The sequence below is a fragment of the Gossypium hirsutum genome, chromosome D09 (assembly GCF_007990345.1).
Source record: "Gossypium hirsutum isolate 1008001.06 chromosome D09, Gossypium_hirsutum_v2.1, whole genome shotgun sequence".
Classification (NCBI taxonomy): Eukaryota; Viridiplantae; Streptophyta; class Magnoliopsida; order Malvales; family Malvaceae; genus Gossypium; species Gossypium hirsutum.
This window is the reverse complement of record NC_053445.1, coordinates 45,258,994-45,274,901: the sequence shown is the minus strand read 5'-3', so window position 1 is coordinate 45,274,901 and position 15,908 is coordinate 45,258,994. Positions and strand designations below refer to the sequence as shown.

Genomic DNA, 15,908 nt, shown 5'->3' with positions numbered 1-15,908 from the left:
GATGAATGAAACTCAATTGTTTCTCCATATAAATTTCTTTAGTTTTAATCTGTGAAAGAAATATTTTGAGAAGTCAAGTTGTGTGATAGGACAGTTTAAAAGAATGGAGACAACAATTTTGGTAGTTGGTTCCTATAATCATCTGAGGCTATTGGGAAAATCCCTTGCCCACCAGACTGGGCTATATATTCCAGTGGAAGCTTTGAGGTTGCTTGAAATCAAGTATAGTAACGGGGTGGGAGGATTTTTGCCCGTCATAATTATGATTTGAAATTTGATCAATTTGTTTTGGCTTTGACTCAACTCTAATTATTTAAAAAAAATGTTTTGAATCTGAACTAGAAATTTAATAAGAGACTTGATTCTAACTCATCCGAATTTGATTTAATTATTTTTTTATTTTGAAATAAATAATATTATATTTTTCGTTGTTTTATTTTTTATTTTGAAGTAAATAAGATTATTAATTTATTTTAGACTTAAAACTTTATATATATTCATTTATTAAAAGAAAAAAAAACTTAATATACATATTCAAGATATTTTTGTAAATATCTTGAAGAGTGATGGTTTTACTTCAAACCCGATTCAACTATTTTTTTATTTTTACCCAACCAACCTGAACACAATTACCCTAATTTTGACAATTTTTGCAAATTAGTCCATTACTAATTAATCTATCAATTGAGCTAATTTTTCTCAATTGACAATTTATCTAAACATTCTAGGCTAATATATAGCTCTTGATATCCAGAATTTCAACACCAAACCCTAATTGTTAACCTTTTCACAATTTGATCCTAAAATCAATATCTATCAAAATCACTTGATAAAATCACCATAAAATAAAAATAAAGCTCTAAATCCATATTAATTCATCATAAAAATCCAACACTCATTAATGGTAACTTTCAAAATTACCCATAGAATCAAAAACTAATAAAATAGATAATTGGACCTAATTGTAAAGTCTTAAAAACACAAAAATTCCTAGAAAAGAGCAAGAATTGAACTCACTTGGAGCAAAAGTATGAAAATTAGCTTAAGAAACCCTCCTATGACGTTTTTATGAAGTTTTAGAAGAGAAATTGTCTAGAATTCTCTTGTAATTTCAATTTCTAAGCTTAATTTTACAAAATTTCCTATTTTGCCTCTTGTTCACACTAATTTTCTTGTACATACATGCCGTCCCAGCCTTGTATTGAGTGTATAATTTCCTTTTTGGTCCTCCTATTTACTATTTAAACTATTTAATCACTATTTTTTTTAATTAGCAAGTTTTGCACCTTTTTCAATTTAATTCTTTTTATTTAATTAACTATCTAAACGTTAAAATTTTCTAACGAAACTTTAATACAAACTTAATGACACTCCATAAATATTTATAAAAATATTTATGGCTCGTTTTATGAAATCGATGTCTCGATACCTCGTTTTTAATATCAATTTACTTAATGAATTCTTCTAAAACACAATTCACTAATTCAAAAATATTCCTAAAATTATATTTTTCTCTTAAACACTAAATAATAAAATATACAAGCTCACTTTTTGGTTTTGGTTGTCTCGAACCACTGTTTTCGACACTACTGAAAATTGGACTGTTACAGGGTGTTCTAGTCTTTAGATACAAATGTAAGATCTCTATACTTGGGGAGTAATAGAATGTGAATTACTTGTTGTATTGTAGATTAAAGATAGTGGAATTACTCACTAAGTTAGAGTCCGCAGACGTAAAGAAACCGAACTGTGTAAACAAACATTAGTGTTCTTTGAGTTTTTGTTTGTATAATTTTTGCAGTGCCAATCCATAATAGAGGTGTGCATGGGCTTGGTCGGGGCGGACTCAACTAAAAATTTAGGTCCGTTTGCTAGGCTCTGGTTCGGCCCATCCGACCCAAAAAATGGGCCTAAAATTTTACCCAAGCCTGGCCCGGATAAAAATGCTAAAATGTGGGCCCGACCTGGCCCGCCCATATTAATTTTTATATTATCTTTATATAATTTTAAAATATATATAATACATCAAAAATACTAAAAACATCAAAATAAATATTTTCCAACAAATTGAAAATAAATTTTAAAAAATATGTATACTTAAATAACACTAAGGTAGATGCAACTTAACAAGCAAATGCCTCTAGAATAATAACAAAATTAACAATAAAATAACTTTTATACAGTATCCAAACAATAACAACAAAATAGTAGTAATATAATAGTAAAATTGTAGCAAAATAGAGAGAAAACAGTAAGAAAATAATATTAAAAAAAAGATTTTTTTGTCCTTTAGTGAATTCGGGCCCAGACCCTAGCAAAAAATATCTTACTCGAGGCCCAGCCCATTTTTTAAACGGGCCTTATTTTTTGTCGAAACCCATTTTTCGGTACTATATTTTTGCCCAAACCCTCCCACATTCCGGGGCCGGACTGGGTGACCCAACTCATGAACTTCTATTGCATTTTTCATTTTATTGCATTTTAAGCTAATAGGCAACGTAAGTTAGCAACGTTTCCATGCTTGTGAAATCGAATAGAGTTGATAATGTAGGATTTTAATTCCTAAGCTCTGAACTAAAATTGTTGCCTTTGGGTTGGGCATGATCTGTTCCATAAAAGTTTATATCACTAGTGCAATTACTTACTGATAGTACTTCCTCTTTCTCTGTATTCTCCATGATGAGCTTCCTGCTTTGTGGTACATAACTTGTGATGAGATGAAAATGAAATCTGCAAATTCTTCTTATTAGAATTGGGCCCCTGGTCAGAAGTGCAAGATATACCACTGCCTTGGCAGCTAATGCTTGAGGTCGAGGTTATATCAAAGCAGGGAAGATCCTCAGATGCAAAAGTGTAAGGTAACATGGGGCAGTCATTTAGCAGATAGCTTTTGGCTTTATCAGCCTTGGGGTTCGCATTTGAAGGCCATAGCTCATTCGGTTTTGGGAGATAGCTATCTGGTTCAGGACTCATAGAAATTCTCTCTTCCCAACTGTTCCTTGCATTGCCAATAAAGTGACCAACTAGCTTGCCTGCATGCATTGCATATGGAACATATAATGTTAACAGCCAAGACCCTGGAGTGAGAATAACGCATTTGGGACACTTAGCTCATTTCCTAATCATGTAATTTGGCATGATCTTGTGGCAGTTGGTCCGAACAACTTGTTGTCTTAGCTCTTAGATATCCATCTCTTTAGCGCTAACTAGATAGCTTGAAACAAGGATTTGCCAGTCAATTGGAAGCTAATGTATAGAGGAAAAAGAAAAAGGGTCCAATCTTTTTGTGGAAGGGAATCCAGAACCTGATTGTTGTAAATGACAAAAGAGCACTCGGCAAGTGGCCCCGTGGTAAAACAATTCGGATATCATCCCACGGCACCATCAAGAATTCAGTATATGAATTATTAACACATCGAAATTTATATTAATTTACCACATACGAAAAACGAAAGTGATTGAAACTTGGATACGTAAAACAGGTCCAAACAGAAGCCGATTTGATGAATATAAACAAATTTATGATGAGGAGATCTTGTTTGTTTAAAGGGAAAATGTGTTGAAAAAAGGAAAAAGGAAAGAGAAAAAAGTAATGTCGGTTAGGACAGGTCCATTATTAAGAATAATTGTCACCAATAAAATAGTTTTTAGTAAAACCTAAGTTGTGCAAATGACAATAATCCACTGTTTGATCTGTTTGCTTGCACAACATGTTGCTTTATGTGTGTCTGTTTTTTTTCTCCATGATATCCAATTGTTGGTTCTTTTTTCAGCTTTATGATATGATATCCCCAATTATTGGCCTTCCTTCAGGAGATAATTAGTAGTTAAAATGATTAATCTTTCGAGAATATCTCCTTCTAATATTGATTATAAAGTTCTTAATAGTGCTATTCACTCATTTCTACTTCCTTTTACTTGGTATCATGAATTTAATTAATATCACAAAATTAATATGTTAGTAAGATTATATAAGGTATTTATTTTTAAAATAAAATAAGAATAAGAAAAAATAGATGTCATTTACGTTTTCATTTTCTTGGAAAATAATAAAAATAAAGGTGTTTAACTTTAAACCAATTGCATTATTCAAATCGATATAAACGTAACAATATATTTTTAATATTAAATTAGGTACCTTGATTCGAAACCATATAAATGTAAATTTTTTTATTCTATTTCTCTTATTATAAAAAAAATACCAAACATGTTTTTTTATTTTTCATTATTAAAAATATTTATTTTTATTTATTAAATGTGTTTTTCATTAAAAAATATTTTACAAAAATGCGAATAAATCAAAATATCATTCACAAAATTTTTACACATGTTTTATTATCTTATCAATAATTATTATAAATATTTTGTTTTGGTATGAATCCAAAATTGTCAAATTTTCTTTCAAATCCCAGCATTAATTGTGTGATGTAATAATGAAAGATTTCATTAGATTATGTCTTATGATTGATTAATTCATATACATTGGCTGCCTCTAACCTTTAATTTCATCTATTCCTGATTTAATATCCAACTTTTCTTTATATATGGATTACATTTGTTGACATAATGCACCGACAGCTCCAGCCCAACAAAAATTAAATGGCTCAATTTAGCATCAATATCATTCCTAATAAAAGGGTTCATCCTAAAATATTAAAATATCAAATGATTGAAAAAAAAAATGGTGCCTTGGTAGAGAGGCTAACTGGAAATTAAGAAAATAAACCACACTAATCAGTACATAGCAAATGACAACATCAAACTCATGTTGACCTCACTATGCACATCATCCTCAGCTTGTCCACAAGTTTATTCACTTCTCTTTTCATATAAACAATATCCCGCGTAGAGTTTTCACGTACTTTTATAATATAATTTCTTAAAAAATAACTTTTATAATTAATATCTTTTGGAGATTTTAAATATTTTTATAATAATATCTTTGAAAGAAACTAAATATAATATATTTTTTTTCAAAATATAATAATATCTTCATGCTTTTTTTAAAAAAAATTAAAAACTTTTTTATAATTTTGTTTTGAATTTAGAATTTTTTTGAATATTTTTATAATTTTAAATTACTTGTTGATGTGACACGTAAGACAAATAGTGACATGTTAGCATAAAGTACACATGGATTGTCACACAGGTTGTTGCACCAATATTGTCAAAAAATTACTATTTTAGTCAGTATTTCCGTTAAAAAAAGCGATTTGACTTTTTTCTTGAAAAGTTAATGATAAATTTAGCTCAAAAAAAGAGTAAGAGTCAAATTGACAAAAGATGTCAATGTTGAAGGGTAAATTTGTTATTATACCATAAAAAACTTTTAATTAAATTGGTTGCACTAGTTAATTGGACATTAACCCAAAAGAAGAAAACAAAAATAAATCTAATTTTTTGATAACAAAAAATATTATTAGAAAAGATTCTTCGCGAAAGCCTCACAATGGTTTATGTACAAAGAACGGGCAAGCCCCTATGGGTTGTATCCGAAAACATGGAAATAGATGTTTTTATGTCAGCAACAGAAGCCCAAGCTCATGAAATTGTGGATCTTGTAGCAGTTAAATAAGTTAAATAACAAATAGCAATAGCAACAGCAACGATTTAACACCAATCCACAATTTCATTAAGATTGATTTAATCCCTCTTCTTCCTTTCCTTCTTAACTTAAGCCTAAGGGGTTAATATTTTACTAATCTATTAAATAGAAAAAGAAGTAATTTAGAATCATCTGGTTAGGATCGATCTAAACCAGTTTATTATGTATATGATTCAGTATGCAAACTATTAAACAACTTATTAGAAATGCAAGACAGCCAATTAGAAATGTCACGAAATCCCCTGCTCTTGGGGGATGTCCTCAGCGCCGAGGAAAATCTTTTCAATACTTTTATATAATATCTTTAAAAAGATTAAACATTTTAAAAAAAGTCAATATTTCATACATTGACAATTTTTTTATTCCACAAGTAGCCTTAAAAAATCGTCATATGTCTCTTTACATATATATACATTGTCATCACTCTGGCCCTATTTATGAAATCTAAAAAACTGGTAGTTGATTATTTTCTTTAAAAAATCCAAAATAACTACCCACTTTTGTCTTCTACTTAAAAGATTTAGCAAATATAATCATTTTAAAAAAGTTAAACTATATTAGTAGTCACCCAACTTTTTTTTTTTGTCACCAACTATCAATAAATTTCTTTTTTTGTCACCCAATTACAAAAATTACAAAATGGCCACTTAACTTTCAATTTTGTCTTTTTTTGGTCACCCAACTATCTTGAAATTTTTTGTGTTTCCATTTTTACATTAGCTCGTTAGTGACTAAAAAAGACAAAATTAAATAGTTAGATGATTATTTTATAATTTTTCATAATTGAGTGACTAAAAAAATATAATTTGGTGACCTCTACTATAATTTACCCTTTTAATAAATACTATTATTTTAAAAATATATATTCTGATCATAGGGTTGAAAATATAGTTTATTTGTGACCGAAATTATATAAGCGAAGAAGTTGGAAAATTCAAATTCTTGTTTAGGTTAAAATGTATATATACAAATCGTGTTGGTTGAAGTAGTAGTCTATGTCTAAAACAAGTAGCATTAAAGATGTTGACTTTTGCTCGTGAATATATTTGAGAGTGAGAATCATGTGAGTCACAAAAAGGGGTCTGGAGGTTGGACCAATGTCTCAAACTTGCATTAATTTTGCCTAGCCGTGGGCCTCCAAGCTCAGTCTATTATTTTTGGAGGATAAAATATCAACAAAATATTTCGAAAAATGTGGGATATGTAAAAGATTTCCAACAATCATTTGAAAAACAAAATTAAAGTCTTGAGGACATGAAATTAATGAAGTACGAGATCAAAAAATAAATGCAGTTTTGACAATGCAAGAGAAGAAAATTATGTTGTGGCTATGCTTTATACATTGTCACCACCCAAAAGATTGAATAACAGAGAGGATTTAAGCCAACAATAGATTTTTGAGGTAGTTTTTGAGCAGCGTCCACCGGTGTCAATCAATATCCAACTTCAAATTTTGTTACGTTTGAGTTGGACAATAAAAATTTCGAGGCTTTGATTATTATTGAGTTTTTGGACGACTATAAGCTCATTTATGATATCCAAATTGTTTATAACAATATATTTTGGAGATTAGTTTCGATTGGATCGAATCAGGTAAAATTTGGAAACATATCTTAAAGAATCATGATTTATTCTGAGCTCATTGAAGATATTATTTATGCTTATTATATTGTTGGTTTTATGAGAAGATTGAAAGTAATTGATTTAGTATGCTAGTAGATTAAAAGATTTTGGTTGTGAATATTGATATTGTAGCTTTGGGATTTTTAGTTTGGTGATATTATCAACTTTTTTGTTTAGTTTGTTTGAAATTATTTTTCGATTGCCTTATTGGAGTATAGTGAAGCTATTGAGTGGGCTTTGAAGTCTCATGCTTTTTACCATTTGTTTTAAATGGCTTTTCAATATAATAGTCGTGTATTAGTTTGCTTCTTGTAGTTTTTGCTTTATTTTGTGTTGATGAGTTTGTCATAATTATTAACTTGTATTTATTGGGAGTAAAAGAACACTAATTGAGCTTCAGCGATGAACTTTTAATCGGTACATATACCAAATAACCGAATGAAATGGAATTTAATTACTATTAATTTAAACAACTTAATTAAACTTAATTTTTTTGGTTGAAACTAGAGTATTCACTATTAACAATAGTGACTAATCTTATTATTGTGGGTGTTCTCTAAAAAGATAAATAACTAGCTACAAAATATGTTCAATTCTCCGGTGAATTTCAACTTGACTGAATAATATGACCTAAAATCTTCTAGATATGTCAAAGATAAACGAAGGGCTTGGCTTACCAAATGAGTTAAGTTGTCGTTTATCGTTTATTCTTACTCTTTAGTATGATAAACAAGTTAAATCTGATAATTTGCGTGACAAGGGTTAGCAGTTTTTGCTTTCTTATTGGTGCATATTTTCAAAGGTAGCAGCCTCGCTAGTAAAGACAGCCCATGTGGGAACCACGCATCTGTTTTGCCGTGGCCCAACGTGTTAGTTGCGAGCTCTTAAGTTTGAATATTTTATTATTACAAAAATCAATAAACAATCTTTTTTTTTATTATAAGAATACCCCATCACTAAAATATTAAACAAAACAGAGAAGAAAAAGTACCCTTCTTGTGACTCACGAAGTAACTTTTCACGCCCCATTGATTATGTATAGTAATTCGTAAAAAAAGCTGGTTGCATTATATATTTATTCAAAGGTTTTCAATACTTATATGATTTTAACAGACCTGTTGCTGGAGATTCTTAAATTGAAATTTTGATATTATTTAAGGGTGCGTTTATTTACGATTAATGTAAAAATAGCGATATCATTACCGTACATCTAAACCCGCACCTAATACAGTCTTTTGGCATGTAAAGAAAAGGATAACTCTTATTTTAAAATTTAAGAAACATAACAGTAAAGGATAACTCTTTTATATCATGTGGTTTTGCGCAGGTTGATATATAGTAATAGATGGGTATTCCAAAATCTTCATTTCACTTGAAACCAAGGAAAAAGATATATTTGTCTAAATCAAACTAATTTAATAATTGAGCTGCGACACTTCAAAGGACTGCTAAGTCCCAAATCTTTATATAACAACAAGATAAATTATATTTATTTATGAATTGGAATCGAGTGATATGTCCTCAAATTTTATGATTAGCTGATATACTTTAAAATATGGGTAGGAATTAGGATTTTATGCCTTCATGTTCTACTCTGCAAAAACACTTGTCCACATATATTTGGATAAATCACTAATTATATCCAATAACTTTGGACATTTTCCACTTTTCTAATCTAAAATATTTAAGAAAAAGAAAATTATGCATATTTTTCAAATATCAAGCACACCGATGTTTGAATTTAGACACGCATGAAAAGGTTCATGCACAACCATCAATGGTATTAGGATACTTGTTTTCTTTCATATCTCAGGAGAATTATATATGCCATTATTTGGAACCCCATAAAAAAACAAAACAACGCATTTCGTGAAATATGATCTGTTTTTCTTTTTATTATAAATAAAATACAGATTGTATTTTAAATAGTTTAATTTTATATTACCAAAGAAGGTCTTGGGAGAGAATAATAAAGTAAGAAAATAGGCATTAAGTCTCTGATAAATAGCAGCATAGTGGGACAGAGATTGGGAATCTATATGCAATGGATGAATGTGAAGGATGTCGTTTCTGGTCGGATACAGTAATATTTTATTAACTCATTCTTAATCCGTCATCTTAGAATATTTAGGGTTTTTTTTTAAAAATAAAGATATTTGAAAACTAAACAATTTAAAAATTTTTTAAAAAAAACCCTAACAAATGGGACATGAGAATTTGTTTTGTGTCCCTACGTTTGCATGTGTCTCTCTACTTAAATGTTTTTAGAAACAAAAAAAAAAAAGCATAGGATACCATGGAAAGAGAGGGACATCATTTTTTGTTGAAGTAAGCTCCGAGTGCATGGAGCCAAAAGCTGATGAATTTTCTAATATGAATGCCTAAAATTTCGTATCATACGTTCCACTTTATATTATATACATTTACATGTATATGTGTATTATATTTATTTTTGTCACCTAATACATATCCATCGAGTTATAATTTAGAATATAAAACCGATGAGGCAGGTCTGGTTGGAGTCAGCTTGGATAAAGACATGGTCACATGAAACCGAGCTCACTCCATGCTTCAAATATGTAGAATTTATATGTGAGACATTGGTCAAAACGTGTTTAGTTGAAACAACTCCATTTTATTATAAATTTGTAAATGAAATCAAATAAGTTTAACCAAGCCTTTCTAGATTCTTGCATATATAAAGGAAACTTTGATTTGAAAATTTAAAAAAAAAATGCAATTTCTTGGGTTTGAATTTTGGATGTACTCAAGGTTAAGAGTGATGTATCTGTGCTTAGAGGATTAAAATCAATTTCATAATCAATAAGTGTTAGGTTTAACAGTAATTCACATTATCGAGAGAAACAACCATGAACCATTTAATAGATTATATGAAAGAAATAACTACGAACCATTTAAAAAATTAATCTTCATATACAGTAAAATATACCTTTATCATTAAAAAAAATCAGTTTCATACATAAATTCAACATTCATGATTCATGATTGCAACAAGTAGGAGAGAATTAATTTATGAATTAATAACTAGTTGCTCCACGTTTCTCACCATTGGAATGCATGCTTTTTGAAATAATAATGTGATTGATACGACACCGTTTCCGTTAGTTTTGTCTTTGGTATGAGAATAGTAGTGGTGAAAACGAAATAAAATGAGAAATAGGACTTAGTTTACACCATTCTCAGGTTGGAACCCATAATTCAAGAGAAAAAAGCACATACAGTAGAGTAGTATAATACAGATGGTCTTAACTCTAGTTGCCTTTTTTTACAAATAAGTTTAAAATTTCCCCAATTGATTCTGGTTATTCACGACAATGAAATGAAAATAAAAATGCCTTTTAACACTATGAAAATAACTCACATATTAATTTCACGAGTAAATTATTGTCGCAACATACAATATTTCTTTTTATGTTCTCTAAATTCATATAGTTTTTACAATAATAATAGTAATTGAATTAAGTTTTAATGGAAAAAATATTAAAAATAATTATATTTAAAGTAAATTATGTTATTATTTGAATAACAATTGAATTGAATATGAAAAAGATTGGTTAAAATTCCGATTCTACCAGAGCTAAAACTAATAATAAGCAGAAAGCATCAATGAAAACAACAGGCGTTGCAACGGCGCAAATATATGAAAAATGTGATTGACGCCATGCCATATATGACAGCATTCAGTCACTCATTCACTGACTCAAAGTGTAGTGTTATTAGATATAGAAGTGGAGAACATGATGATGTTCATAAATAAATAACTTCAGTAAACAAAATTAAAAAACGAAGGCAAAGTACATAAATATATGTAAATATCAGTGGGAGTGGCAACAACATTGCTTGCATGATAATGGATGATTTACTTTATGGGGGATGATGGAGGGTGCAGCATCAGAATCACAGTCCAAATCTTGGGTCCCTCTTCCCAGACAGGTATCACGGACCGTCCTATCATCTCTCTCGGGAACCCCATCTCTCTCTCTTCCTTTTTCCCCCTCTGTCACTTCTTCCTCTATTTGGTCTTCCTTTTAATTATGGTTTAATCATTTCATACTTGATCTATATCACTGTAAAGGCAGCTCACTTTTTAACCCCTTCCCTTTTCATCTCCCTCAAATCACTTCACTTTTCATTATTCAACATTAAACAAATAATTAATCTTCTTTTTTTCTCTCGGTAAAACAATCCCATCAATTTTCTACTTCCTACACCACTAAATTAATTATAGTAATGTGGAGAGTGAGTTGTAGTAAAACTACTACTGCAAAAGAACGCACGAAAGCCTAAGCTTGCTGTCTTGCACACACAATTGCAAGCTTCCACAATCGGGCGGTTTGTGTATGAAAGAGAGAGGGAGAGAAAAAAAAGAAAGAGAGGGTGTGGCCCATCTAAAACCAATGGCTGACCGACTTTAAAGATATGTTGAGATTAAAAAGAAGAAAAAAAAGAGAGTAGAATAATGCAAGACCAAGACTATAAGAAAAAAAGAGAGGAAGGAGATATATATACTCTTTAGTCATCATGTTTTTTTGGTGTTTTCTCGTGTAATCAAACAAGGTAACTAAAAACCAGATCTCTGTAAGAACTTAGAACTGAGAAGAGTCCTAAAGGGTTTTCTTTTTTAATTTCTATCTTTTTTGTTTTAAAGTTTAGTATAAGTTGTTTATATTTGTGGGGAGAGTGTGTTGTGTGTTTTAGATTTAAGCTTGAGTAGTGCTTTTCTTGTCTCTTTAGCAGAAACTGAGAGAGAGAGAGAGGCAGTATTTGTTTTGAATATATATTACCAAAGATTTATCTGCTTGTGCCTTGGAGAAATCCTTGTTTGCTTTTGTTTTGTACTGTGTTTTTAGCCTTTTGAAAGCTAGTTGTTTTTTCTTGCAACTAATTTTCAAAGCTATCAGTTTTCGGAATTTAGTTGCAAACTATATTATAAAGTAAAATTAGAAGAAGGAAGAAACTATGTCCGGTGAGGCGTTTTCTTTACCAGCTGCTTCAATAGGAGGGTTTATTCAAGACCCAAGTAATGCAAACCCTAACCCTAAACCTAATGCTAATCCTGCTAAGAAGAAGAGAAATCTTCCCGGAACTCCTGGTAAGCTTGCTTCATCAATTCTTTCTTTTGATAATACCCTTTGCTTAGTTGCTGTCAATGATCCAATTGGTTACAGAAATGAATAGGATTCTCTTTGGCTTTGGGTCTTAAACAGATCCAGATGCTGAAGTAATTGCTTTATCTCCAAAAACACTTATGGCTACAAACCGATTCATATGTGAAATATGCAAGAAAGGTTTCCAAAGAGACCAAAACCTGCAGCTTCACCGCAGGGGTCACAATCTTCCATGGAAGCTAAGGCAAAGAACAAACAAAGAAGTTCGGAAGAAGGTTTATATTTGCCCTGAGAAAACCTGCGTCCACCATGATCCATCCAGGGCTCTTGGCGACCTCACTGGAATAAAGAAACATTTCAGCAGAAAACATGGTGAGAAGAAGTGGAAGTGTGAGAAATGTTCAAAGAAATACGCTGTTCAATCCGACTGGAAAGCTCACTCTAAAACTTGTGGTACTAGAGAGTACAAGTGTGACTGTGGGACACTGTTTTCCAGGTATATGTCACATAAATTCCTTCATTGCTCACTTGTTTTCAATTCCTTTCCTCCTGGTTTTCTTACAAACGTTGCATCATAAATGCTTATATTTGAGGGGTTTCATGGCTTTGGGTGTTTTCGAATTCAATGCAACCTAATGATTAGGTAATAAGTGCTTGTTTGTGTATTGAATTTTGGGGGCTGTTTTAATTCAAACAGAAAAGACAGCTTTATCACCCATAGAGCTTTTTGTGACGCCTTAGCTGAAGAAAGTGCAAGACTCACTTCAGTTGCAGCCACAAGCCTAAATTTCAGAAACGATACTGTGAATCTGCCTCATGGATTTGCTGGCCGTGGAGTTCAAGATGTTGCTGGCATTCCTCAATTTGGTTCGGGTTTTGCTCAAGATTTCAGTGGGATGCCTGCACCAGGTAGGTAACTGCACAGTATTAATTTGTTTCTCATCTATCTATCTATTTATCTATCTATCTATATATTGTGACAAATTATGTGGGGGGTTATTCGTTGTTATTGAATTTGTCACTCAGGTTTGCCTGAGATGGTTCGAATGGCTCCAGCCAATCTCTTTGGCTCTTCTTCACACTTTCCTGGATTTGAAAACGGCGGTGCAACTTCATCAAATTCCAATAATCTCTCCTTATCGCAACTGCCACAAGGGTTAAAAGAAGAAGGTCGAAACGAAGGAAATTTAATGGAAAGCCTTTCATCTCTCTATTCTGATAATCAAAACAAGCAATCTAAAGCTAATGCTTCACCAATGTCCGCAACTGCGCTTTTGCAAAAAGCGGCTCAAATGGGTTCAACTAGAAGCAATCCGTCCTTCTTTGGCAACAGTTTCGGTGTAATGAGCTCATCTTCCTCTCACACAGCACCTACTTTCATGGCATCAAGCAGTGCATCAATGAGTGCAACAAGCAACAAGCTTGATAAGCTCATGTTACAAACAGGAGGCAAACCAAGTGAGCCCAGTCTATTAAGCATGCATCACCCTGGTTCAAATTCATTCGCTCAAAGCTTGACGAGGGACTTCCTTGGGATGAGCAATGATCAATCACCACGTCCATTTTTACCCCAAGAACTAGCCAAATATGCAGCAATTGGCTCAACCATGGGTCTCAGTCAATTCACTAGCAGCAACCACTAAGCTCAGCTACCTTTCAAATACCGTTACGGGATTACAGCTCAGTGGCAAAATATACGATCGTGGTCCTATATATGCAATATATATATACACATATATATTATCTGCAAACTGCAATATAGTATTGAAAAAGCTACAAACTGGGGACCAAGTTTGGAGTGTGGGTGTAGAAGGCAAAGCAAAAACCAAACTCCCAGAGCACAGTAAGCTCATCTTGTGAATGGTCAGTGAAACTGCCGAGGTGGCCCCAATTCCATGTTTGAAATGACTAAACAATGAGCCAACTCCGAGTCATGCATGTTTCTCCACATTGTTGTTCTTGTTGTTTTGCTCCATGTCTCAGTTCTTTTATCCTTTTTTTCCCCCTCGGTTTTATAATTATTTGCTTCCCTTTGCTTATCTTAATTAATCGTTATATTAGTAGTAATTTTCTCTCTCCTTTTTCTAAACTTAACAGCTGAAGTTAGTATATTTGGTTGACTGGTCGTCAACGTTGGTGGGTTTAGGGATCAGGAGTGAGAAACTAAGAGATTAATTAATTACAAGTATTTGTCACTTAATTAATTTGCACCTTGTTTTTTTATGAGAAAAATAAAATATATATAGACAATCAACTCAATAATTTATTTTTAAATAGAAATATCTAGTTATGATTATCTGATTATATAAATATTTAAAAGATCAAAGAAATTAAAGCTTAACTTTAATTAAAAAAAAACTTTAAAGCTTACTTTGCAGTTTGCACCCTTAATTTTGTTCATCTATGTACATTAATTGATATAGGTATAGGGGAGACTTTATTTACATCACCTACATTTCTTATTTGCATTCATATTACCACAAAAATTAATTAGTTGAATATATTTATATCCAATAAATTCCACTGGTTTTGGCTTCTAGTATTAATCAACTAGGAAGGAAGGTAGGCAATGACCATGTTGAATGAAAGTAGGAAGAATCTAGGGGCTGCAAATGTAGACCTTAGTGTAATGAGTATATATGTATGTATATGTGTAAGTGGCCCAAGATTGCTTTGGAGGTACGTTAGAATTTAGAGGTTAGAAAACAAGGATAGTCCAATTTCAATTGATGGAATTTGGAAAATATATCCTCAAACATCAACTACACTTGTAGAAATTCTTTTATATAAATATGATAAAAGTTAAAGTTCTCATTTGTTTTTAAGGACACTTTTGCTTATCCACCTCCATCTATATTCCAAATAGAACTATGATTATGATGCCTTATACTTACATATTTAATTACACAAATTATACCTAAGTCAAACATGCATGTGCAATGTTTGCTGATTTTTATAGTGCATTCATTTAAATTTGGGGAAAAAAGAGAGGGTAAAAAGGCAAAAACAACCTTGGAACTAAAACACAAACACTAAATATATATATACATATCTTACTCTCCAAGACCTAGTGTAGGGCACCGTAGTGTTGCCCCAAACAGCCCGTTGCTTGCCACAGTTTGTACAAAAATAGTTTTTTTGACTTTCAATGCTGCTTCTTTTTTGAAAGCGGGAATGCTTTGGTTAAGAGAACCAATGGTGGAGGGTAACAGCAGGGTGTGTAGTGAAGGAAGGGGATCACCGATGTGGCCACGAAATACACAAAAAGAGAGATATCCAACATCTTTGAACTTGGGGTATATAATACATGTAAAGAAAGTGGATGTTGATTGTGTGAAATGAATGATTTTCACCTTTTTATTGGTACTTGTCACGACCAGCTTTTTGAGACCTGCATGAAGGGTCACCACATTAAGTTATGTCTTTGAACTTTGGTGCTTTCAACCACTATTCCATTGTTATTTTATTCATTTTTTATTAAGGATGGATGATCCAACGATTCCCATATATATTTTTTTAATGTCACATTTGTAACACAAGCTTCCAAGCAA

The 15,908-nt window shown here is 31.5% G+C and overlaps 1 protein-coding gene across 1 annotated transcript; it reads left to right on the top strand.

Moving 5' to 3' along the window:
* The first annotated feature begins 11,096 nt into the window (after positions 1-11,096).
* Positions 11,097-14,396, top strand: LOC107891123 (zinc finger protein JACKDAW). Its single transcript, XM_016815799.2, has 4 exons — positions 11,097-12,341; positions 12,457-12,853; positions 13,055-13,266; positions 13,384-14,396. The coding sequence occupies exons 1-4, from the start codon at positions 12,209-12,211 to the stop codon at positions 13,998-14,000; spliced, it is 1,359 nt and encodes a 452-aa protein (XP_016671288.1). The 5' UTR covers positions 11,097-12,208; the 3' UTR covers positions 14,001-14,396.
* The last annotated feature ends 1,512 nt before the right edge of the window (positions 14,397-15,908 follow it).

Coding starts and splice junctions, on each gene's coding strand:
- LOC107891123 (XM_016815799.2), top strand. CDS start 12,209: ATGTCCGGTGAGGCGTTTTCTTTACCAGCTGCTTCAATAGGAGGGTTT. Junction 12,854..13,054: donor TGTGGGACACTGTTTTCCAG/GTATATGTCACA, acceptor TAATTCAAACAG/AAAAGACAGCTTTATCACCC. Junction 13,267..13,383: donor CAGTGGGATGCCTGCACCAG/GTAGGTAACTGC, acceptor TTTGTCACTCAG/GTTTGCCTGAGATGGTTCGA.